The sequence below is a fragment of the Xenopus laevis genome, chromosome 3L (genome assembly GCF_017654675.1).
Source record: "Xenopus laevis strain J_2021 chromosome 3L, Xenopus_laevis_v10.1, whole genome shotgun sequence".
Lineage (NCBI taxonomy): Eukaryota > Metazoa > Chordata > Amphibia > Anura > Pipidae > Xenopus > Xenopus laevis.
In genome coordinates, this window is record NC_054375.1 from 130,055,019 (window position 1) to 130,080,586 (window position 25,568).

A 25,568-nucleotide genomic window follows, 5' to 3' on the forward strand; every position below is an offset into this window, starting at 1 on the left:
GAGCGGATCGTTTAGTCTATGGCCACCTTAATACCTGTTTTTCTGATGGACCTTTAATTGCTGAGCAAGTCCATCTTTGGACCAGTCACAGTGGTCTATGGTAATATACTAGAGACACTATGATTGTATATAGTTTAGGGGCCTACTGGAGTCTGAGTCCAGCGAGTCTTGAACAAGATAACTTCAAACTGGTAAAGGGCAATAGCTTTCTAACTGTTTTTCTGATGAACCTGTGATTGGTAAGCAAATCCATCTTTAAAACACTCACAGTGGTCTATGGTAGTGTAGGAAAGTCACCGATATTGTAATTAAAATAAGTTAATTGGCTAGTTATAGGAGGAGAGTCCACTGAAGTCTGAGTCCTGTAAGACTTGGATAAGATGACTTCTTAGTGCAGAGTCGGACTGAGGGGGCCCCCTCCGACCCCCTGCCTGCTCGGTGCGCCTGTGTGAAGGCGATGCATCACTCCTAAATCAACAGGTGCTGATGGCGCTGCGCAGCGCCTGAAAAAACGTTTTTTCCCCGAATCTGATCAGGAGAGGGGAATGGCCCAGCCATTCCCGACACTGTAAAAGGCAATTACTGGATTTCCGATAGGCCTATAATTGCTCAGCAACTCTATCTTTGAAACACCTGACAACTTAAAATGTAGTGCTCTGTGGTATTGGAGAGAACCTCTGGCAATGTAAATAATGTGAATTTGACCTGTTTTGCTTGTCCGAAAATTTCCAGCCAGTGAAAATTTGCTGAAATGAGGCACAGCGTTTTTTTTTCTCCCATTGTAGTCTACAGACGGCATTTCCGCTGCAAAACTCTTCAAAAAAATTCGCTCATCAGTTAACTTTTGAGGACCAATGAGGTCTGAGCTTATGAAAAAAAATTCTTGTGTCCTGTTGGTGTCTTGGACCCACGTCTGACCTGTCTCTTGTAGTTCACAGTTAACAGTGTAGGAAGCTATGTTCTAAATATTATGTATTACCCAAAGTATTAACCAAAGAATTCCAATGGAATTCATCTTGAAAGGTCCGTAGGTTAATCTCCTTCGATTCTTGCTGATAAATTCAGCATTATAACAAAGCTAAAGGCCAAGGAAGAACTACCTACTTATAATGGGGTTATTTATCAAAGGTCGAGTTATGTTTTCGAGCGTAGTTTTCAGTCAAAAACTCAAATTTTCGGGTTAGAACAAACTCATATTTTTCAGGGTTTTATAAAAAAAAAAATCGAATTTTTCAAGATTTATTATACCCCAAAGCTGTAAATAACTCGAATCCGAAAATACTCCAGCTAAAACTGTCATGTAAAAGTCAATGGCAGAGGTCCCTTGAACTATTTGAAGATTTTAAAAGCCTTTATGATGTTAAGGTTTTTTTCAGTGGGTTTCCCTTGAAAACTCAATTAACTCAAGCAATTTGAGATTTTTTCCAGGGGAAAACTCGATTGATTTGATTCCATTCAAGTTTTCTCTTAAATTTGTGTTGTGAGTTCATTCGACCATTGATAATGACCTTCGGTCTTTTAAAAGAACAAACCTAGCAGTTTCTTTCGGTTTCATTGCATAGAATGCGGATTTAGAATCACGTGAAACATTTTATGCTGTCTCTAGTACAATAACATAAAGACATAACTTGATAAAAACAGAGGCTTATAAAAACAAACGCTAACAAAGGGAGAACATATGACCCAAATTACATCATATTCCTTCTGGAACAGTTTATCATTTACAGAATTACCATATTGTTCTAAGGATGAAAATGACTTGAAAGTAGGGATTCCACACAAAAAAACTGAAGAGGAACAACCTGAATTCAATAAAAATATTAATTTAATGAAAAATCTTTACCGGCTTCTGGGCTTTGCACATCTATGGATATCCCATCTGTAGGAACCACTTACTATACTGTACTTTGTCATAGGATACATTATAGTTACTCATTCATTTTCCCACAATTTTTCACTACAAGAACCAGCATGCCGCCTAGGGCAGAATGATTCACCACCACCTAATTTGGCGATTCTCTAACACGGGCATCTCCAACCCATGAACGACATTCAAATGTAAAAAGAGTTGGGGAGCAGCACAAGCATACAAAATGTTCCTGGGGTGCCAAATTAGGGTTGTGATTGGCTATTTGGTTACCCCTAATGCACTTGCAGACTAAAGGAGTCTCTGTTTGGCAGTACACTTGGGGCAGATTTATCAAGGGTCGAATTTCGAAGTGGAAAATACTTCGAAATTTTCCCATCGAATGGAATCCTCCGACATTCGAAGTCGGAGGATTTTATTCATCGTACGATCGTATTCTGATCGTAGTACGATCGTACTTCGAATTATACGATTCAAACGATTTTATCGTACGATTTTCCTTTGAATGTAAAAAATGTAGAAAATTGCTCTGGAAGGTCCCCATAGGCTAACATAGCACTTCGGCAGGTTTAAGTTGGCGAAGTATTGAAGTCGAAATTTTTTAAAGAGACAGTACTTTGATTATCGAATGGTCGAATAGTCTAACGATTTTTACTTCAAATCGAAGTTGAAGTAAATTTGAAGTCGTAGTATCCTATTCGATGGTCTAAATATTCAAAAAATTCGAACTTTTTGTACTTCGAAAATTCACTCGAACCTTAGTAAATCTGCCCCTTGGTTTTCATGCAACCAAAACTTGCCTCCAAGCCAGGAATTCAAAAATAAGCACCTGCTTTGAGGCTACTGGGAACAACATCCAAGGGATTGATGAGCAACATGTTGCTCAAGAGCCAGTTATTGGGGATCACCTATTTTAACCAGTGGCCACTAAACCTATTAATTATGATCCTAGTGGGGGCCATGCTTATATTTTTTAATAAAAGGATTAACTTGATTTGCATTGAAATCCTTCTATACAATAGATTTTGCATGTAAGAACAAGTCAATCCCGTATTTAAAGGTGAAGTACTCAACATATATATTGTAAAGACAGCCATACTCTGACCCACCCTCCAACATATGGACAGATGCCATGTGAATGGCCACAGCCTGGAAAAGCATCACATTTTCAACTTTATCTGAAAACTACCAATCACACATGGCCCCAGCCGCTTAAATAAATGCAGTAAGGCAGAGCATGTAATTCATTTTCCTACATTTCTTCTTACCTTGTCATAGTTATTGCTGTGATGCAGCCTTTACATTTTTGGCTCTAGATTTGAAGCAACATGGCTCCATTTTGATTCTAACTAAACTGAAAACAGGTCAATTATTGTACACGCTCTCTTTTAAGAAAACTGGAACTGAAGTGAAAGAGAAAGCCGACCCTTCTTTACTTAATTGGGATGTAAAATAATAAATTAGATCACTAGATAGTAAGTGGCAGCCATATTGGTTGATGGATCATGTCTCTTTCTGTCCAGGGCTAAGTGAAAGAACTATTGATCAGATCTCGCTCCCTGCAAATTTCCATCAATGGGGTAAATCGTCAGAACAATCAAGTGTTTTGTGTTTATATGGATACACATTGTATGACACAGTTCAATATGACAAGCACTGCTTGATCTACTGACACTTCAAAGGTAAAATAATTTACATCTGCTGTGTTCATACAGAAGGCAAAGGGAAAAGAATAGCTGATTTTTAACTCACAAAATCATAAACCTGCCATTACATAATATTTTGCTCGGTCATTTGCAGGAAGAAAAAGATAATTGTTTTCCATTGCATTTAAGTAGGCAACCAAGTTATTAATAAATGAAGAACAATCAACAACAAAAAAAAGCAAGTCATTATTCTTCTTAATTTGTGCCAGCCAGTTCCTCACTAAACAGACTACGGTTTGTAAATGGTTCCCCAGGGACAGACCACCTTTGACAAACCAGCTGTGCTGAGCCATTTTGGTGATTTTTAGGAGTTGCCATTGTGTAGTCCCTGTGCTTCTCGTTGCAAATACATACATGGATATCAGTTGTGCCAAGATCTGATTCTCCATCTTGTACTCAGAGCGTTCAGTGAAGCATTGTGAAGCTTAGCCAATACATTGAGTTTCTGCATGAGCCATTTTGAAGCAAAGGTCCAGCCTTCTGCTGTTGAAAAATGCTATGTTCCATGATAAGTATTGTCAACATTTTAATTTCCCTTTTAGGTGACACCTTATAGGCATGATCCTTGAAGCCTCCCTTTTTGGTTTTCCTGATTAAATGTTGATGGTGTGTACGTCCAGCATCACTTCTTTCTTTGTTCTTCTTTATTGGTTGGAAGTGTTGAACTTGGTCATTTTCATTCAAGAATAATTTGAGCTTCACGCACTGCCAATTGCCCAATTTTTGTCTTATATTCGTGACTTTCCTAGTTTTGAGTGACCAAACTCTAAACTAGAATAAAACAAAAGTTCCACAGGCCATTGCCATATTTATCATGTTTAGTTAATCCATTTTTGGTTATTGAACACTTGCTCCTAGTTCCAGGTGTTCTACTGATCATATATCATGATGAACATGAGCTCTAGGTTTGCAGTGTTAGTGGTCAACTAGAACTATGAGTTGACTCCACAGCTGACCAGACATCGAAATATAACTGTAAAGCCACAAGTGGGGAGTTTTGAGTTTTTTTTTGCTAAAATCCACAGCTTAGTCTTTTACAGTCTCAATGGAGGAGATATAGTTAGAAAAGTGGTTTTGGTCAATAGCTCTTCCATAAAACTGCAGAACTACATGTGCAGTCAGATGACAAAAAATTAATTTCTATCATCCACAGCACTACTGGGGATGAAAGGCTGAAATGAACATCCTAAAGAGAAGGACGAGGTGGGGGTCTACTAGGGGGCGGTGCTCTATTAGGAGGTGGTCCTAGTGGAGGAGGGGGAAGGGAGCTTGTTGGTGAAGGGGTAGATGGTGGAGAGTGTAAAGGCTGAGGGGGAAGGTTAACTGGTGGTGGAGTATAGATGGGGGTCTGGGAAGGAGAGTAGATAGGGCTGCAGGGAGCCGATATAAGTGGCGCATTGTTTAGCGGGTATCTTGGAGGCATGGGCTTGCTTTCACTGGTGAAATTTATGCATCGACCCTGAAAGAACAGAGAAACAGATTAGTACAAATGAAAATGTAGCTTTCAACACTGCATATTACTATATTACTTATTAAATTTAGGTGGTTAAGTAGTAAAACATCCTGTACGTAACTGCGAAACAAAGTAAGAGCTTTCAGAATTCTAATTTCATGAGACCAGTAAAAGGTAACTGTTGACTGGTTGCTGTGGGTTACAGGACTGGGGCAAACTTTTATATGTGTTGCTACATGAAACCTAGCAAAATAACAAGTATATATCTATACAAGTATAGATTCAATATGTAAAATTTGGGCATTTTATACAATGTGTAGTAGAAATCTCTTTTATTCTCTTACTCTTACTGTTTCAAGAGCTAGGCTGGGCACTTGGTGATGGTTGAAGCTATGGGACCTGGCACAGCTAACCAGACCTCTTATTGTGCCACAGGACCTTACCCTCAAGGTTCTTTAACCTTCCAGCTCAGGCTGAATATACACACACATGCCCTACGCTCCTTGTATGAAAACATTAAAGAGCATGTAAAGGCAAAAAAATAAAATCACATTTTACTTTCTTTAATGATTAAGAAACCTATCTCCAATATACTTTAATTAAAAAATGTGTACCGCTTTTATAAGAAACCTGACAGTATGCAGTGAAATTCTCCCTTCATTTTCTGCTGTGGATAGGAATTGTCAGATGGTCCCTAACTGCTGAGCAGGGAAACAATCATACTTATGAACAGCAGGGGGAGCCCCCGCCTTACTTCCCAGCCATGCAGAACTCAAGCAGCTTTGTTTATGATGATCCCTAAGCAGCCCATACCACACTGAGCATGTGCACAGTCTTAGTCTTGCAAAGATGTTTAGCAAAGTTACAAGATGGTGACCCCCTGTAGCCAACATTGAAAGCATAAATTATTTGTTTGATTAGGCTTGTGGTGCAATAAGTTCATGTTTATATTTAGTATACAAAATACAGCATTTCTAGCCTTATTCTATTTTAGTCTTTACATGCCCTTTAACTACAAAAGCCCCAGGCAACATCCCCACATAGCTGCTTCAATGGATGTGTGCTGCTAGCTTTTAATTAACTGCATATTCTAAATTACGTATCCTTTATAAAACAGAATTCATATGCCTCTGTTCTTTACAGCCTGTGTGTGCAGCATATGGGGTGTTTCTAAGGTGAATCAGGGCCAAACATCTATTGCCTGCCTTTGTCTGAGCTACTCAGTGGGAGAGAAGGAGTTAGCACCAGGGAAGTCAGGATCTTTACTTCTTTCCAGGAATGACACAACTGCCTGACACACTTAAACCAGCTGCCAGAGCCTAGAGCACAGAGGTTCAGCAGAGCCCAAAAATTGCACTGAGATTTAAAGACGTGAAATAAATAGCAGATATTTTGGCTGCTCTCAGTATGGAAACCTGTCAGCTGAGGTTCATATAAGGATATTAACTCACTGCAGTCGCGTTTATGACTCTTTGGTTGGCTGAGAGCTCAAGTTAATCTTCTAAATGGCTATTAGTAATACAACTGGGGGCTCAACTGATGCATGGCAAATTAGGTTAACTATTCTTGTACATGGCAAAAAAACCCAGACAGAGTAACAAGAATCTAGAACATAAGACAAAGTAATAAAAGTGCTATTGTTTCCTGATTATCACTGTCAACACATAACATTTTCATTATGATATATACACAGACACTGGCCAGGAAACCGGCAAAGGAATGATTCCATGTTTTTTTTTTAAATGTTTCCCTCCTCAGTTAAAAAAATGGCCAACAGTGCATCATTTATCCCTAATAAACAAGCGATGCTGCTCCAGGATGCTGTAACACTTCATACAGAAGCAGAAAGGAGGTTTCATTTATTGAGTAACAGTCAACCATTGTCTTTCATCAGAGTTCCTTGTCAGGTTGGAGGATTAAATTCAGGGTTTATTGATGGCATTTAGCTTGCAAGGACCTATGTTTGACCCAGACACAATGAACTACCATAATCACGTTACTTGGACCATGTAGAGAAGGGTTTCACTCTTTTATCAGGCTGTATATATCTTTCCAGCTGGTACAGACAGCCAAGTGGTGGCAGTACAATTGTCCTAAACAGTTTGTGAGCTGCACCGGAGATTAGAACAATGGCTGTCAAGCTTTCTGCGTTCAATACCCATGTGAATGTCCAGCCTTAAACTATGGTCCTCCTTTGGACAGGGCTCTCCTTAACTCATGAAATGAGTACAGATATGGGTGTGTCTATCATTCAGCCATAGTTTACATGACCGGATTTCGAAATGGTGCACCCGTAGACCACTCGCCTCCCTTGACCCCAACCCACACAACGCCAATGACCCACTTGCACACCCCCTGGGCCCGGGTCTTTGTGGCGTGCCCACAAATCCAGGCCTGATAGTTTTAAAAATAACTTGCAAATACATATTCAACCAAAACCTCACCCTAAGTGAACCTCAAGCTTGGCTTTCACATGTATCCAGGAGGGCAGAAATCTATTTTCCCCTATTCTCTCCCTAACAGTCCTTCAGACTGAGCCTGCTCCAAGCCCCCCAAGCTTGGAAACCACTCCATTAAAAGAACCTATTAAGCAAATCACTTTGATTGGTCAAGTGCATATTAGGTTAATGGAAGCAATTTTCTGATTGGCTGCTATCTCCTAAAAGCTATGCATCTGCCTTTCTACCTAAGTTAGGCTATTGCCATGCAAAGTGGTGCACCTCCTTTTTTCCCCTGTGTCAGATAATATATTCCCTGTTGGTAAAACACAATGAATTCAAGTTATTAGAAGTTTTTTTTTTTGCTGGGAGCCAGTGAAAGTGCTAGAGGTTATGCAGTATTATTGTAGTTTTAGTTACATAACATAACCAAGAATAATAGCATTGCTTTGGTCATGGAGCTTTCTAAACCTCAGCTTTCTTTTGGGCTCCGTGAAAGCACATCTTTTTTTTGGCCACAAACAAGTGGGAACAACGGGCTTCAAAATAATATATACTGTAATCACAATTGGAAAACGCCAAAACTACGTCTTGCAAGCCATTCCCTCCACCTGTTAATGTTAAATTCCAGGAATATGTCGTTGACCACAATAAACCACTCTCATAGTTCAGCTTGGCAGTTGCACAGCCTTTGCATTTACTGAACCTTAGTGCAGCTGCTCATAACATTGGACAATGCTTCCCTTGAAAGTTACAACATGCTCTCCATGCATTTGGTTTTGTTCCCCTCACTCTGTTTTGTCCCAGAGTTAGCATTTAATAAATATATTAATACATTGCTGGTAGACTTACACTAAATAGTTTCTAATTTAATTCACAATTTAAAGAGTAAGTGTAGCACAGAATAGGTCAGGAGAGCTTGCATATTATTATTATTATTATTAACATGTATTTATATAGCGCCAACATATTGCGTAGCACTGTAAAGTGAATGTGATTATACAACTACATCACATGAATTACATACATAGAATATATGGAGTAACAAACATCACAATCAATACAGGTACAAAAAGGTGAGGGAGGCCCTATGCATAGGCATACACTCTAAAGGGAAGGGAGTAATACACAAGGTGTGGGAGTGGGCAAGATCGAATTAAGTGGGTGAGAAATGTAGTATTGTATGTGGTGTTGCGTTTGGTAGTTAAGCAGAGTGAGGATAGGCTTCTCGAAAGAAGTGCGTTTTCAGAGATTTCTTGAAAGCAGAAAGGTTGGGAGAAAGTCGGACAGACCGTGGGAGAGAGTTCCAGAGGAGGGGTGCAGCCCTTGCAAAGTCTTGAATGCGAGCATGTGAGGAGGTAATGAGAGAAGAGTAGCAGGTCAGTAGAGGAGCGTAGTAAGCGATTGGGTGAGTATATAGAGATGAGTTCAGAGATGTAGAGTGGGGCAGAGTTATGAAGTGCTTTGAAAGTCAGTGTCATTAATTTGAATTTGATTCTGAAAGGTAACGGAAGCCAGTGCAGGGATTGACAGAATGGCGAGGCAGAGGAGGAGCGGTTGCTGAGGTGTATGAGCCTTGCAGCAGTGTTCATTATGGACTGGAGAGGTGACAGTCTCTGGAGGGGGAAGCCAATTAAAAGAGAGTTACAGTAGTCTAGACGCGATATGATGAGAGAGTGAATAAGAATTTTGGCAGCGTCTTGGGTGATAAATGATCGTATTTTGGATATGTTCCTTAGGTTGAAGTGACATGATTTAATAAGTGACTGGATATGAGGAGTGAATGACAGGGCAGAATCTAGGATAACACCAAGGGACAGGGCCTGGGGAGAGGGGGTGATAGTGGAATTGTTAACTATGATGGATACTTCGGGGATGTTACCGGTGTTAGTTGGAGGAAAGAGAACCATTTCAGTTTTAGAGAGGTTTAATTTAAGGTAGCGTTGCGACATCCAGGTAGAGATAGCATACTCAAAGACATGTCAATAACTTGGATGCTAAGGGGGGAACAAAACAGAAGTTGTCCAATATGTGAAATTACTTGGGAAGCTAGCTGGATGGATCATGTCAGCAACCACCTTAAGATATAATTAATCATTATTGAAAGTAAAACAACCCTATTGGGTTTATTTAATGTTTAAATGATTAACATCTAAATTACGGAAAGATCCCTTATCTGGAAAACCCCAGGTCCCAAGGATTCTGGATAACAGGTCCCATACCTGTATATATATAATAAAGATTATTGTAGGTTCTGGCAGTGTTAAAAGAATGCTTGCAGTTGCTGTCAATGACCATGACCCATATAAAAGCAACTCCTTGTTTTAATACATTAAAATATTACAGTAGGGGGTACGTTAGCCATAAAAAATTGGGAATTCATGGAAGGAATTGAGAAAACAAAATAATCTAAACAGCGTTCACTCTCTGCACTTACCCTTTTTGTTGAATCCTGACTTCTTGAGCGGGCGGACGCTTGCAACATATCAAAACTGGAGATGTGAGGGGGTGGTGACCACACGCCAACTGACTGACGGTAGCAGTCAAAAACCTTTAACTTTTACACAATTTCAAACCAAATTTCCGTTCCTACAACACAATATATTTGCCTTCCTCCAAGCTCAGATGTACACTAGCAGAACTATACGACTTTTGTCGGACACAGACTGGAATAATTCTTTAGATATATTCCTCTTACGAACTAATTCCACTAGAGGAGCTATTTCTCAGAATTATAAATTTCTGCAGAACGACATTGACTATACTGGCTTACGCACTGGACCTAAACTGTGGACGATTGATATACCGGAAATAACAATGGAGGTCTTATTCAGGATGTATAAGCAACTATAGTATACTCTGCCTTCCAGTATCTATAGAGAAATGTTTCTCAATCTACTGCACAGAACGTATCTGACTCCAGAAATGAATAGGAGGGATAGTAGCGATTGCCCGAAATGTGGTCAAGCCGCAGCTAATCTTATGCACTGTCTATGGGCCTGCCCGTTCATCAGGGGATTCTGGAGTCAGATACGGGATTATGCAACAAAACACTTGGTTAACTATATTCCACTCTCAGCATCGTGGGCGCTCTGGGGCGTAACCCCACACGTTCATACCAAAATTTCGAGGGGGGCTAGAAGGCTCCTACTGATTATATCAGCAGTGGCAAAAAAAACTATATTACAAGTCTGGATATCCACCACCCCTCCCACTATCAAACTCTTCCTGGAGAAACTGGTTAGAGTCTTTTACATGGACTGGATAGAAACATCTTTAAATAAAAACTCAATAATTCAAAGGTTTTTTGATACTTGGGAGACATTTATTGAGATTATACCACACACGATGAAGGTGAAATTGCATGAATGCTTTCGACATAATGAGTGGTATGTTACGAGACTTGTAAGTGGGGATCCCCCTATTAACTTATGACTGAACGTATGCACGATGTAGCTGTAACCTCCGGCACGGCAGCGGCAGAGACAAAATGTAACCAGCGAACAAACAAAGAGAAAATAGACGGGTTATCACTGTGATATGGGTTAAAAGATGACAAACACGACAGTTAACATGTTACATATGTTGTTAAGTTTACACCGCAACATACTGACCATTCTTGCTACTTGACAATTTATTTTGAACCTCCATCTCACTCCGTGCAAGACTAACTGGTGACTCGATTTATGCATCCACTTAAATTAACGGTACTCTGTATATACCTTATGTGACCTATGTATGATTGTCTTACCTTGTATTATTGTTGCCATGTACTCCTGACTGCTACAGTGTACCGAATTGTACTGGAACTATGTGTCACTACTTTGAGATGGATGTAATTGTATCTGAATGTTGCTCGAATAAAAAAATGTTTTTTTTAAAAAAAAAATAATTGTGAATTGGTACCTAAGCACAGGTTAATGACAGCAGTCCAGAGCATGCGGAGCGGCTAAGGGCATTTTTGGAGATAGAGATCTTCACTGCTCATGGGCTGTGGTTGCCTTGAGCTTCTATAGAAACCAAAAGGTATAGTTTAACATGTCTAGACTGTCTTTGTTCAGCTTTAGTTCTCTTTTAGCACAAAGCAATCATTTTAACAGGCTTCCACAAGCTAAAGCTGTAATTCTCAGTAAGTGACCTAATGAAACCTACCTAAGCTCTGTCTTCTGATTAATAAAGGTGCAGGTCCATTAACGCAGTAGGCACGACTGTGATCTGAAATCTCATAGAGAAGCAGGCCTGACCAGCAATAAAATATGTGAGTAATGGCAAGAACAGGTTTAAAATATCAATTACCTTTTTTAAGTGGGTCTGAAAAACACTGAATTTGAAATAATAATGCCTTTGATTTATGAGTATTCTGGATCGTACATCTCTTTGTAGCTCAAATACTGTAAAAATAACTATTAATGTGTAGGCGAGTAGCGAGTGCTGGCTTCTGTACATGCGAGCACACCACAGGAATTCCCATGTGACCTACTCTGACATTCTCCACTGATTGGAAACAGATGGGTCGTGCAGTGACCTACAGTTCCCTTGGCTTCCTAGACTTGAGCAGACTTCTGTTAGCTTTTACCTTCTCTATCAGCCTGTAAACACTTGTGGCACATAGACCAAAGAGGCCCTTAACTTGGCTTGATAAAATTAATTACCTAAAGTCAATGTTCACTTTAACATTAACTGTTAGCTTGATGTTGTCAAGGTTATTCTAGGACTTTTTTCAATGTGCTACAGCTTTTCAGTTTGGAATATCAGGTTATTAAAAAAGGATGAAAGGGTATCCCAATATGTTTAGGGATCCCTCAAGAATCCCTCAAAAAACCCAACTTTATAATATACTTTGGGTTTTTTTTTTTTGCAAAATAGATCCACTATGATAGCCCGAGCCACCCCAGCTCTGATACTCTTGACATGAAACTTATCACCAGCTGCTCAATCTGAGATGGGAAGAGGGTGCCATTCAGAAGTAAGCAGAAATGGCGCTAAAGAGCTCTAGGCACCATTTATATTCATTTTCATTTGGAGCTGGGGGGGGGGGGCTTGAGCTACTGGAGGAATATCATTTGATAAAAATTACTAATTATAGCAAAAAACAATATTTTTTTACAAATGTGCTTATTTTTCATTTACTTTAAGCCCACCTTATTCAGTTTAAGATAAGTACTATAAATAAAAACAATAAAGAACTCTTGCCAAACAGTCTGCTTTCTGGTTTCCAGCAGTCGCTGATCTTAGCAGCCTGCCTTTTAAATAAGAGACAGGCAGGGTAGTAAGTCAAATAATTGAGAAACCTCCAGAATAGAAAAAGGAGCCAATAGAATATAATACAATATAGTTTAGTTCTATTTCACAATAAGAAGTCCAAACTGCCCAGGTGAAATGCCTATATATGGACAGTATATACACAAACACATATAATCATAGGATTAACCTCTCTGAAGACCACAGGGTGAAACAGCCTTGCAAAATCCTTCAATAAATATTTTTTGTTTCCACAAGCTTCTCGTCTCCCAATTCTTGCTGTTCTCGGTTAAACATGTTTTGTTCTGACTGCAGAAATTAAACTATGACATCATGTTTAAATTTCAGGAGAAAGGCTGCAAACGTTAGCTGATAAACAAAGAAGGAAATATTTGAAATCCAGGATCTGGGCCAGAAATGTCATAATCCCTATTACATTGCTGCATATATCAGAAGCCAAATGAACCCTGAATCTGCTTGTAGTTATGGGCCATAATTTTCCCTTTTAATAAATTCATATTATTGTATATATTCTAAGAAATCGCTCACTGGTTAGAGTCAATGGTCTGGGTGCATAAGCCCCTAACCCGTAGCTTGCAGGGGCCACCAAACAATCCAAAATGCATTCCCTGGCTCTCGCACTCCAGGACACTCAAGGCAGAATGTCGCTTAAAGCCTAATCTTTATTAAATCCATTAAAACAACACCTGTGTATTGTGCACGAAATGCGTCAGGTGTTGTTTAATGGATTTAAGAAAGATTATACTTTTCTGGGGAATGCATTTTGAGAACAAAAGTAAACAACTTGTGCAAAAGGTAATACAAGATGCACTGAATGAGCATCCCATGGAACCTGTGTTCTACCTGGGAGCAGAAGAATAAAACAAGGCACCTGGGAACTTGGTGTTATAATAGCATTATAGCCACAACACATTTACTAATAGAATGGAAATTATTATAAAACTTCAATGGTGCACAATAAACCTGTGGGCAAAATACAGATTAAAATTCAGTTTTGCTAAATGGGTAGGGGGCAGTTGATTAAAGCAAATAACACTGCACTGATAAGTTCTATCTATGTCATGTCTTGGCAAGTCTATTAGTTCTTATGGTGTTGGAAGGTGTCACCCTGGAGAGACTAAATGTCACAACTGGCAACTGAGTAGCCTATTGACAATAACTGGATAACTGCTAAATCAAGAAGAACACATCTAGAGAGCCAACTGAACCATGCCCATTCTATGAATCCAGAATGATACAGTTGCACGGGGCTCAGGGATGGAATAAAGAAGGGTACGTTAGAAAAAAAGAACAAGAATTGAAGATACAGCAGAGAGGGATATAGTGATGGCAGTATAGGGTGGAGCAAAATCAATCCTCTGATGCTGCCAAAAATCCAAGAAAAGTGTTGAGCCATTCAAGGGAAAATATTTTGTCTCCCATTCATCATGTACCCATTAATTTAAGACTCTTGGCAAACCTAATAAAACCTGAAATGAACCTAGCATTTCTTTAAAATCCTTAAAATAAATGTTTGAGCACTGTTATATATCAGTTAAATGGTCAGCAGTTGCATAAGACTCAATATACTAACTGGCCATGTGAAGTCATTTGCACAAGGGGAAAACATTTTTACTTAAAGGAGAAGGAAAGGCTAAGATTAAGTAAGCTTTATCAGAAAGGTCTGTATAAATACACCAGTAAACCCTCAAAGTAATGCTGCTCTGAGTCCTCTGTCAAAAGAAACACCACATTTCTTTCCTTCTATTGTGTACACATGGGCTTCTGTATCAGACTTCCTGTTTTAAGATGAAACCTCCAGGGCAGGGCTTGAGCATGCTCAGTTTGTTCCTCTCTCCCTCCCTCCTCCAATCCCTGCTGTAACCTGAGCTCAGTGCTGTAAGTGAGCAGGGAGAGACTCAGGCAGGAAGTGATGTCACACCAAGGTTATATGGCAGCTTCTATCCTAAACAAAAAGAGACAGTGTCTAGGGCTGTTTAGTCAGGTATGGTAAAGCATTCTGCAGTATAAATATAGCGTTCTAGCTTGCACTATTGTGGCTAATATGTTGACAATAAACTGTCTTGGAGCTTTCCTTCTCCTTTAAATCAACCAGTTAAAGCTGTGTCAGGACCTTTAAAGTTCAATGGGCACTCATGGAAACTCACATAAAGAGGTGTAATATAAGCAAAGAGTACTTTATTCATACATTATAAAGCACATACAACCCTACACGTTTCATGCTGTACTGCACTAAACCATAGGCTGTGATTAAACAGGCTATGATTAAGTGCAGCAAAGCCTGAAATGGGCTAAGCTGTATGATACCAAGCAAATGAATATCTGGTAAAGGGTTGGGACATTTTTTCTGGACAATGTGCTCTACATGACCCAAGGAACCCCATACTTTAAGAGAGATACCCGCACCCCATAATATAATGAATAGGATTATTAAATAGAAGAATTATCTGATGATTACAAAGGTTATTGGACAGGTACCTATAGAATTAATATTTTAAAAAATGTTATGTTGTACTTTATGTTAAATCATCACATACCAAAAGTTTTGCAGCTGCAATTGCTTAAGGAATAGGCATTCACATTGATGTTTCTTGGAATTAAATCTGTTTTGACTGCCAATCTGTAGACTCTATTGCAAGACCCCAGTTAAAGTGCTGCTGTCCAGGGTCCTGAATGCACATTTCCAATCCAACCACCCATGGCTTTTTTAAAAAATAATCCTCCCAGTTTTTATACAGGTAAAGACAACGACCAGGAGACAAGGGTGAACTTTGTGTTTGGGGACACTACCAATAAAATCAAAACGTATTACAAGATATGAATAAGTTGCAGTTGGTTTCTTTCTGGAGGGGCTAAGATTTCCTAAATCTTCAGTCTTCATTGCCTTCATTGCCTATGAAAACACCCAGCATGGCTCAAAGGAATGTGCAAGTATGAATATATCAATGGTACATAGTAAGGTTTATGTTACATATATTGTGGCGCTAAACTAATAACAATACTAACTATAGCAATTTATCACAAACAGCTTTGACCTTTCTTATGAACACTCGTAAAAAACAGCTGTTATATCAAGTCATTTATTTAGCAACTCCCACTAACAACACCCCCCTTCTGTGGCCCCCCACATGCTGTGTCTTCTTACCATATTTAAACTATAAAGGTATCACTACAGAGATTAATTGGCCCCTGGATTGTTTAAACCTCAAATTCAGACTAATCCCCTGTATTGTTCACACCTGTGATCCTCCTGGATTGTTCACACTTGTAACACCTCTATTGTTTATATCCTAAAGACCTGTACTGTTCTACTTGAGATCCAGACTGAAACTGCCCACATTGTTGACCTGTTCACACCTTATTCAAAATGCTAATAGGGCACCAGCACTGTGACACTGTATGTAGTACATATTAGACTGATAGCTTTCCCTGTCTCCTGCTCTGTTCTGCCTTCCCAACCTGTGTGTGCCATTCTCTGCTTGCCCAGTGCTGCTTGTGTGTGCCATTCTCTGCTTGTCCTATGCTACCTGTGGAATGTTAGCCTGTTAGGGGTTTGTTCTGGGGGTTTGTTAGTATTTGGAAATTGTTGTTAAAGGAGAAGGAAAGGTTAAAACTAAGTAAGCCTTATCAGAAAGGTCCATCTAAATATACCAGTAAAACCCCAAAGTAGTGCTGTTCTGAGTCCCCTGTCAAAAGAAAAACAGCATTTCTTTCCTTCTATTGTGTACTCATGGGCTTCTGTATCAGACTTCCTGCCTTCAGCTTAAACCTAATTGCCCTGGGCAAGAGCATGCTCAGTTTGCTCCTCTTCCTCCGCCCCCTCCCTTCTCTACTGTAATCTGAGCCCAGAGCAGGGAGAGACTCAGGCAGGAAGTGATGTCACACCATGTTAATACTGCAGCTCCTATTCTAAACAAACAGAGAGTTTCTAGAGCTGTTTACTCAGGTATGGTAAAACATTCTACAGAATAAATATAGCATTCTAGCTTGCACTATTGCAGCTAATCTATTGGCAATAAAATGCCTCTGTAGCTTTCCTTCTCCTTTAAGGGCCCCTAAGGTGTTTAAACATGTGCTGGGGGGTTGTTGTATTATCCACAGGGGAGGATGGAGCATATGGATTTAAGGGGATGTTTTTGACATAACTTAAATTTTTCAGTGCAGTGAGCACCAACCATTTGGTTTTTTGGTGTGCTACCACCGTTAATGTGGAGATGATCTTAAAAGTTCTTGTGGTAATGTGGGTGTGGTTTACAGTGGGTGTGGTTTAAAAAGGGGAGTGGCTAACACTGACTTCTATTATCGGCCCTCCACCACATAGGCCAGTAACATTTTGACCCTCGGTACCACAGAAGTTGGACAGCACTGTACTAATTCTTCAGTTCAGAGCAACACATCATCAGATAAAGGCGTGGAGGGAAAGAAAAGCTGCCAATAGGTGAATTAACAGAGAGGTGGCTTCAGATGTCTCTTAGAACTCCTAGATATTGCAACTCTGGCATGGTTAGAAGGTATTGTACGCTACTAAGAGTAATAAAAGTCTTGTTAGGGTATTTAATACCAAAATAGGTGATCTGCAGACTTCATCAATAATTCAAATGACTGGTTCTTGCACTCAGAAATATACAGTTTTAATTCATTATTATAAATACAAAAGCAAAAGTAGGAGATCTGATGAATAAAATTCTGAGAAAAATAACAACACTTCCCCCCTGAAAATCTGCAGTGTGCCCCAGTGGGGTTTGTATGAGTTCCTTTGTATCTACAGGACTGAATATCCATCATTATTAACATTTAGTATGGTGGAGCTGACACTTTCCACAGAAGTAAGATTCAATAAATGACTAAACCTGTTCATCGTGCTGCTCACAGATTATCAATAAGAGGGTTATTTACTAAACTCCGAATGCAAAAGTTTTTTTTTATAAAATTTTAAAAAATCACAAATTATTCAGAATTTATTAAACACAGAGGATGGAAAAGTCAGAATTAGAAAATCCAGCATCTCAGACCTGTCGAGGTTACATATAAGTCAACGGGAGAAGTCCCAATGATTTTTTGATGTGCGCTGGGTTTGTGCAATACCCCGAAGTTTTCAGGCAAAAAAGCATAAGAAATTGGAGTTTTCGGGTGAAAAATCTGATAAAATCCCGCAAAGCAAAAATGTAATAATAAATAATCGTAAAAAACCCGAGCGGGTTTGATCGGAGTTTGTAGCAGAAAATGTTGAGATAAAATCGGACTTTGATAAATAACCCCCTTAGTTTTAACATTGACCAGAAGCTTCCTGTGCACCACATGTGATACATTAACAATAGAGCAGATATAGTGCAGGGGGGAAAAAATGAAAATTCCACTTTAGCACTGACTGGAACATAAAAACCATAATATTTAAATTGAAACTGTATAAATAAAACAATGTTTTTTACTGAGACAGAGAAGGTTTATTTTACAAACCATCGAGGAGAAACATGATTAATAAACAAAATATCTGTATGTATGTATATTATTATACTGATGTTAACTATATTGCCTAGTAAGAACCACATTTTCAATTTAGCAGTTGACAAGACCAGCAATGGAGCAACTTGAAATGACTTGGCTCCCTTTGGAAGATGACCAATTCTGAAAGCATGTAGTTGTACTGCGCATTAGTTACAATCCCACTGGTTCCTTTACACCCATGGGCCACCACGTACATACTGAAACTCTAAAGTAGTTCACAAAGTTTGTATCACAATTACATGTGCATAATAATATGTTTAATTGTGTTCCCAAGATTAATCCTATCTATGGACTTATACGTGAACAACACCGTTGGAGTATTATTTGTATGAACAACAGGGAGTATCGTCCACTGGTATTACTCAGCCGGTGAACATCCTTTGCGCTATAATGAATAAATGGCCATCAGTTTTCAAAAATTGTTTTTTACAAACTACTGGAGAGATCCATGTTGAGCAAAATATGAAGGTTATTGCCCTTTGACATGTTCCAGGAAAGCATATCATGCATGAAATAGCCATTACTGTTATTTAGACATGGAAATGCCAAACAAAAGGAACGCAGTCAGGGTTTTTGGAAGGAACTGAATAGTCACAATGGTTATTCATAAGTTAAATATGTGAATAAAGAATTACTCTACCTTGTCTCCAGGCTGAGGGCGCATTATAGATACACGGCTGTATCCTTTCCGTAACAGGACCCACAATGCATCCAGTTTTCCCTGAAAATCAAAAACCACAAAGATTCGAAGCTTTAGATGATCTTAGAGTAGTGCTGCATGTGATGAATATTAACATAGAATATACATATATAGTGAATAAAGTACCCTCTATTGTAAAATATAAGGAGGAGATCATTGACTTCTGATATCCTCATATTTTGCAACTGGGGGTACTTTATTTATTATAATACACAAGTTTGAGTGAGTCATGTGACAGAAATGACATCAGAACTCACCGTTTATAACTGATGACATCAGAACTCACCGTTGATAAGGATATCATTTACAAGATATTCATGGCTTTTGTGTATTAAGTAGTGAATAAAGTACCCCCTCTTGTAAAATATAAGGATATAATAAGTTATCGAGGAGTTTCATGACCATATAAAAACACGAGGCTGAAGGTCGAGTGTTTTTATACAGGTCATGGAACTCCGAGGTGACTTCTAATATCCTCATATTTTGCAACAGGGGGTACTTTATTTATTATAATACACAAATTTCAGTGAGTCATGTGACAGAAATGACATCAGAACTCACTGTTTATAACTGATGACATCAGAACTCACGTTTATAAGGATATAATTGACGAGATATTTATGGCTTTTGTGTATTATAAGGATATAATATACAGGATATTCATAGCTCTTGAGCATTATATACAACAGATATTAGGCAATATATAATGTCAGTTGTACTTTTCAGGCAATAAGGATCTCTCAGGATAGGGACAACCTGTCCCATTTTCTTACTTTAATAATGGTCCAGCGTTCATCAATTACTATGCTACAAAACTAACCTTGGACTTTTTAGGGGGTTATTAACTAAAACTTGATTTTTTTTCTGGTCAGGCTTTTTGGAGCAAAAAATTTAATATTTGGTGGAAATTTTTTTTAAAATTTTCAAGATTTATTATACCCCGATGCTGCACAGAGCTGAAATCCAAAAGTCTGCCATCTCAGACCTGCCGAGGTCATGTATAAGTCAATGGCAGATGTCCCTATCCCAATTTCAAGATCTGGTAGTTTGTGATTGGTTTAGCCTGATAACCCAAAACATTAGGGGTTTTTGGGCAATAACTTGAAAACAATCGAGTGATTAGAGGAAAAAAAGTCTGAATAAATCATACGATTCGGGTTTTTGCTCGAGTTTTTTACCTCAAGTTATTTTAATGATAAGTAAGGCAAAATCGTGGAAGGGAGTTTGGTCATGCTTTTTTATGTAAAATATGTGATAACATTTTAGAGAATAACCCCCTTAATGTCAATCTTAAATTGGGTGGGGGCTGAAAGATTCGTACCTGTACCTGTACCTGCAGAAGGGCCAAACATGGCAAGTTTATATTCCCAAAGCTACATACAGAACCAGAGCTATATACATAACCCTCTTGGATCACTGGACCCTTGAACATGTATAATATTTGGGGGCCTTTGTGTCTTACTAAAGATACTGAACTATATATGGATTCCCAGTGCTCTAGCAATGACTGTATTTATACCACCTGGACCCTGGTTTCTGCCCCTGAAAAGAACAATCAAAACTAAATCCTCAGCCCAGATAAAAACGTTGCATTCAAGACCTTCCGATTTCTGCACCAAAACACATTCACAATGAAAAAAAAGTAATAATATTTCAAAGGTTACAGGGTTACACAACACTGCTGCACAGAATGTGAAATCTGGACTAGACCTCTTGAGAAAAGCACAGCAAATCTCAATACAAATTTAAAAACAATTTTATTACCGAGAAATTACTGCTGGATATTGAATGGAATTTATGCTTTCATTGCAAACATTTCTCGATTCCAATATGGAATCATATAAACTTGAATCTAATAGTTCTTTGATGGAATGTAACTGTAAAAGGAGGAGCTCTGGAGCATCGGCTTGTGACCCTTTAAATCTAGATACGTTTACTGCAGTACATCCTTAGATAGAGGTTAAAGACACAAGGAAGCAATATGCTCACAAAAAGCTACAAGGCCCTGAGCTTTAGATTGGCGCTATCCACATTCTCATTGATGCTGAAACTTGGAGACTTCCCACTTGGCAACTAAATGGGAACACTATAGAGGGAAATCATTTTACAGCATTAGGTTGTTTTACATCCAAACCAACACTTGTGTTCCTCTGAAGGTCCTGTTCAGATTTGCAACATATGTGAGAAACACGCAAGCTAGAACTTTTGTACTGTGTTTTATCCAGTAGTACAATGTAAGTGCGCTTATCCAGAATTCTCAGGACCTGGGGTTTTTCTGGATTCAGGATCTTTCCATAATTTGGATTTCCATAACTTCAGTCTACTAAAAAATTATTTAAACATCAAATAAACTCAATAGGCTGGTTTTGATTCCAATAAGGATTAATTATATCTCAGTTGGGATCAAGTATAAGGTAATGTTTTATTATTACATTATTGAGTCTATGGGAGGTGGCCTTCCTATGATTCAGAACTTTCTGGATAACCAGTTTCCAGGTTCCCATATCGTTACCATGTTATCCATAGTTCTAAGCGGTGTCTGTGCCTCTGCAAGCTAAACTGCTATGAAGTTATTGTACATATTGCACATATTCATTTTATTAAAGATATATGTTTGTTGAGGACATGCCTGGACTGAAAACACACCCTGGCATTTAAAGTACACTGGTTGCCCAAACAGCCCTATACATGGTATTCCAATAATATCCAGGTTGCCAGTTCAGTCCTGGCAGAATTCTCCTACACCACTGGGTAGTCCTTTCTTGTGCTCATTGCTGGAAATCAAACAAGCAGAACCTCTCAAACCACCTCTCCATGAGACACAAGAAAAAAAACACATCCTCTTGAGAAGTGATCCTCAACCACTGGCAAAATATTGCTCACCAACACCTGGAATGTTGCTCCCATTGGCCTCAAAGCAGGTGCAAATTTTTTTAAATTCCAGGCTTGGAGGACAGTTTTGGTTGCATAAAAAACAGACATACTGCCAAACAGAGCCTCCTGTAGTCTGCCAGTCCACATAGGGGCTACCAAATGGCCAATCACAGCCCTTATTTGGCACCTCCAGGAACTTTTTCATGCTTCTGTTGCTCTCCAACTCTTTTTACATTTAAATGTGGCTCACAGGTATAAAAGATCGGGGACCCCTGCTCTAGAAATACCAAGTTGTGTTCAAAACATATTAAAACATTCTTTAAGATAGAAAGTTAAATTAAAAAAAAAAATGAAAAAAAAAAAAAATGAAAGTAATGGTTATGTTGCAGAGCTGTATCCTACTAATTAGTAACTGAGGGATGTGCCTATTCTGGGAAATTCTTCAATTAATAGTTATAGTAGATAAAAGATGTAATGATTGACCTCTGTCGTGTTGGGACCTTGGGAAATGCACCTTTTGTCTCTCTATTAAAACAGCCCCACTCTACTCTAAGTTAGGACATAGAATGTTAGATCTGATAGACAAGTTGTAGTTAATGGGTCAATGGGTTTTGGCAACACGAATATGAGAACATCCAAACTAAGTGCAATATTGCATTTTAATTATTATTAAAAAAGGGCCCTAGCAATCTTTCTAGTTGGGCAGTTCAATTAATATGAGTTCATTATGGCTTAATGTATTATAATAATGTTTGATTTACAGAGTTTTACTGCCATGTAGGTCAAAGCACTTTATCCTCTTCAAGCCACCCATTGGGCCAGGAGATGAGCTATTATACATAGGAAGCCAGAATTGCCATATCCATCATCAACACTAGCAGAATAAATACAGCACATTAAAACCTCTTTAGTCTGTATTTTAGTTTAAAGCAAACCTATAGCTAATTGAATTGTTTGTTTATAGTGCTTATTTATTATGGATGCACAGAATCCAGGATTCAGTTCACAATTCGGACAGAATTTGGCCTTTTTCAGTAGGATTCAGCGAATCCTTGTGCCTGGCTGAACTGAATCCAAATCCTAATTTGCATATGGAAATTAGGGGTGGGTAACGAAATCACATGACTTTTCATAAAAAAACGAAGGAAGTAAAACATTTTTTTCACTTTTTCTTTTCCTGCCCCTAAATTTACATATGCCGAATCTTTTACAAATAGTGGATTCAGTGCATCCCTATTAAATATAATGCAAAAGAAAAATGCATTTTACATTAACTTCCACCAAAATCAGTGCGAGAGAGAGAAAGAAAGTCAGTCGTGTATCGCCTAAAACATCGGGGTATAATAAGCGATAAATAAGTGAAGTGGAGAATCGTAATCCTCCTGAATTACATTGGTCTCAGATGAATGAAGACCCTTCCTTATAGACGAAGATACTTCTTAAATTAGTAAAGCAGCTTGCCAAGTTATGAACAGTTTCCACTGCTGAAGATCCCTGTTGTCAACATATGAATTTCCTGTTTCTGTAAAATTATGGTACGTTAAATGATTTCCTCTGTAGTGCTCATCCAAAAAGTCTCCATAACATGTTGTGCTCACGTTTCCAAGGCAGAGAAAACAAATTCCTGGTTCACATGATCCTAAATATACTGCCAAGCTGTAGCCGGAGAAGCTATGCTCATGTCAACAAAAATGAGCATGTGGTTCGTATCAAACAGCAGCATGTTGGAGGTCTGATTCATTGCTGTCATGGGCATTTTATCAAGGCCGTCTTCAAGAATGAAAAAACTCAAAGGAAAAGGATATTTTTTGGTTGGCTTTAATGAGGTGGGCAAATGGTAGGAATGAAGACATTCTATATACAGATTTTCTTACTTCAGTAATAAACTGGTTTAAAACGTATAACTTCTTAGAGGAGAATTGTAAAAATATAACTTCAAATTTTCCAGTATAAACTGACAGTCTGAAAACACTAAAATAACCCTTGAATTGACAACTTTTGTTGTATATTTGTGGGAATGTAATAGGACAGGCTTCCTGGTGTTAATATGTCATGAAGAGTAGGAGACACAGATATATTCATTTGGGCTTTCTCTGGGGTTGAAGAGATAGGACAGGCACCAAAATTCATGTGACAGTTGCCACATACCTCCATTGTGTCATTGTCTCTTGGAACCCATTAAAGGAGGAATTGGTATGAAGGCCCAGAGCAGTGATTGTTGGACTTTTATAGTTTATGTCCCCCTTGAAGGTCCAACCTATTGTCAGATCCTCCTTTATCACATAAGAAGATTATAGATCCACGTTTCAGCCATGGTTTCAAGAATATCTCAGCTGGCAAATTTTCATCATAACCTTCAAACTGTGTTTCCTGATATATCTATGAAAGCAACTAGGCTTTTCCCCCTAAATCAGTCACTAACTGAGCTTCAGGCTCAGCCTCACCCCCTTGCTGCTCCAAACCATTTTGGGGGGCCAGCATCAAAGTCTGGGGATTACTGGTCTGGGTATAATGGCAAAGTGGAGATGGGACAGAGGATGTAGTAAATGAGGTTTAGCAATATCAGGGCTATATCGAAAGCAGATATACTAGCATAAGTTAGTAAGGGGTCTCATTTGTGGGGTCTCAGGCTGTGCCGTGAGTTTACGTACTGTAATACTGTCATATTATTTTAGTTACCAGTTGCTGCTGAATGACTACATTATGTGGCAGATTTATTAAGGGTCGAATAGAACATTCAAATTCAAATTTGTGAGTTTCAAAATTCACACATTAGAATGGTAATCCCCCTATTTGATTGCAAATTTGAACAAGATTTATCAAACCTCGACCATGCAAACAGTCCTAATTTGTATTAAAATCTACATGAAATCTGCCGAGTAAATGTCAATGGCAGAGGTCCTTTGAGTCATTTGGAAATGTTAATAGCCTTGCTGAATTTTTTGTTTTCGGGAGCAAAACCTGATTTGTCCGAATAGAATACGAATCGAATTCGATTCGAATTTTCAGGTCTGAACCATTCGATTGAATATATTAGACATACAAATTTTTCTCAAATAAACTCCCAGTCGAATTGTGAGTATATTCAAATTTTAAAAAATTCACAGGAATTTGAAATTCAACCTTTGATAAATGGGCCTCTCAATATTATGTATCACACAACCCTGTTCAATATAAAATATTCACTGTTTAAAGACCACTGGTGCACCAAACTGGCAATGTATCCAGCATCTGTAGGGGCGATTGGGAGGCCCATGAGCTCTTCAAGATATTTGCTTGGCCTCCAGCCTGCCAACTGACTTTGTTGAATGACATCTGCATTGTATTATTAGCAGGCCTCTCAAAATACAATGTAAAGGAAAACTGACTTACTAGAAAAAATATACAGTACCAAAAAGGGAAAATGAGAAGCTTCAGTTCTAGCTATTATTTTTCAGTGTAATGCAAACTAGATCTTGGCACTGATGCAGCCTATGGAAAATAGTAATTCAGAAGTATCAGAGAATCAAAAATATTTTTCTACAGGAATAACTTTGATGAAGTGGTTACCAGACTCTAGTATTTTTTTTATTCAAGTGGAAGTGTTCTCACATCTGCTTTGAATGGAAAAGGCGGGTGCTGTTGTATAGGAATGAATAGTTCTCTGATATTACAGAAGCACTTCTCATTATTTTTATAGTTATTACATTGACAGAATTACATTGATGTTAAAGAGTGTAGTTTGGTGTAGTTTGTATTCCTAAATTACACTGTAAATAACTCA

The 25,568-nt window shown here is 38.5% G+C and overlaps 1 protein-coding gene across 1 annotated transcript in view; it reads right to left on the reverse strand.

The window, feature by feature from the left end:
• Positions 1 to 4,586: 4,586 nt before the first annotated feature.
• The window catches only part of antxr1.L (ANTXR cell adhesion molecule 1 L homeolog), a 110,304-nt gene continuing 89,322 nt past the window's right edge, over positions 4,587 to 25,568 (reverse strand). Inside the window, exons 17-18 of the mRNA XM_018253412.2 lie at positions 18,872 to 18,952; positions 4,587 to 5,032 (exon numbers count right to left, since the gene is read on the reverse strand). Of these exons, the coding sequence (XP_018108901.1) occupies positions 4,760 to 5,032; positions 18,872 to 18,952 (354 nt within the window). The 3' untranslated portion in view covers positions 4,587 to 4,759. The remainder of the gene's footprint in view (positions 5,033 to 18,871; positions 18,953 to 25,568) is intronic.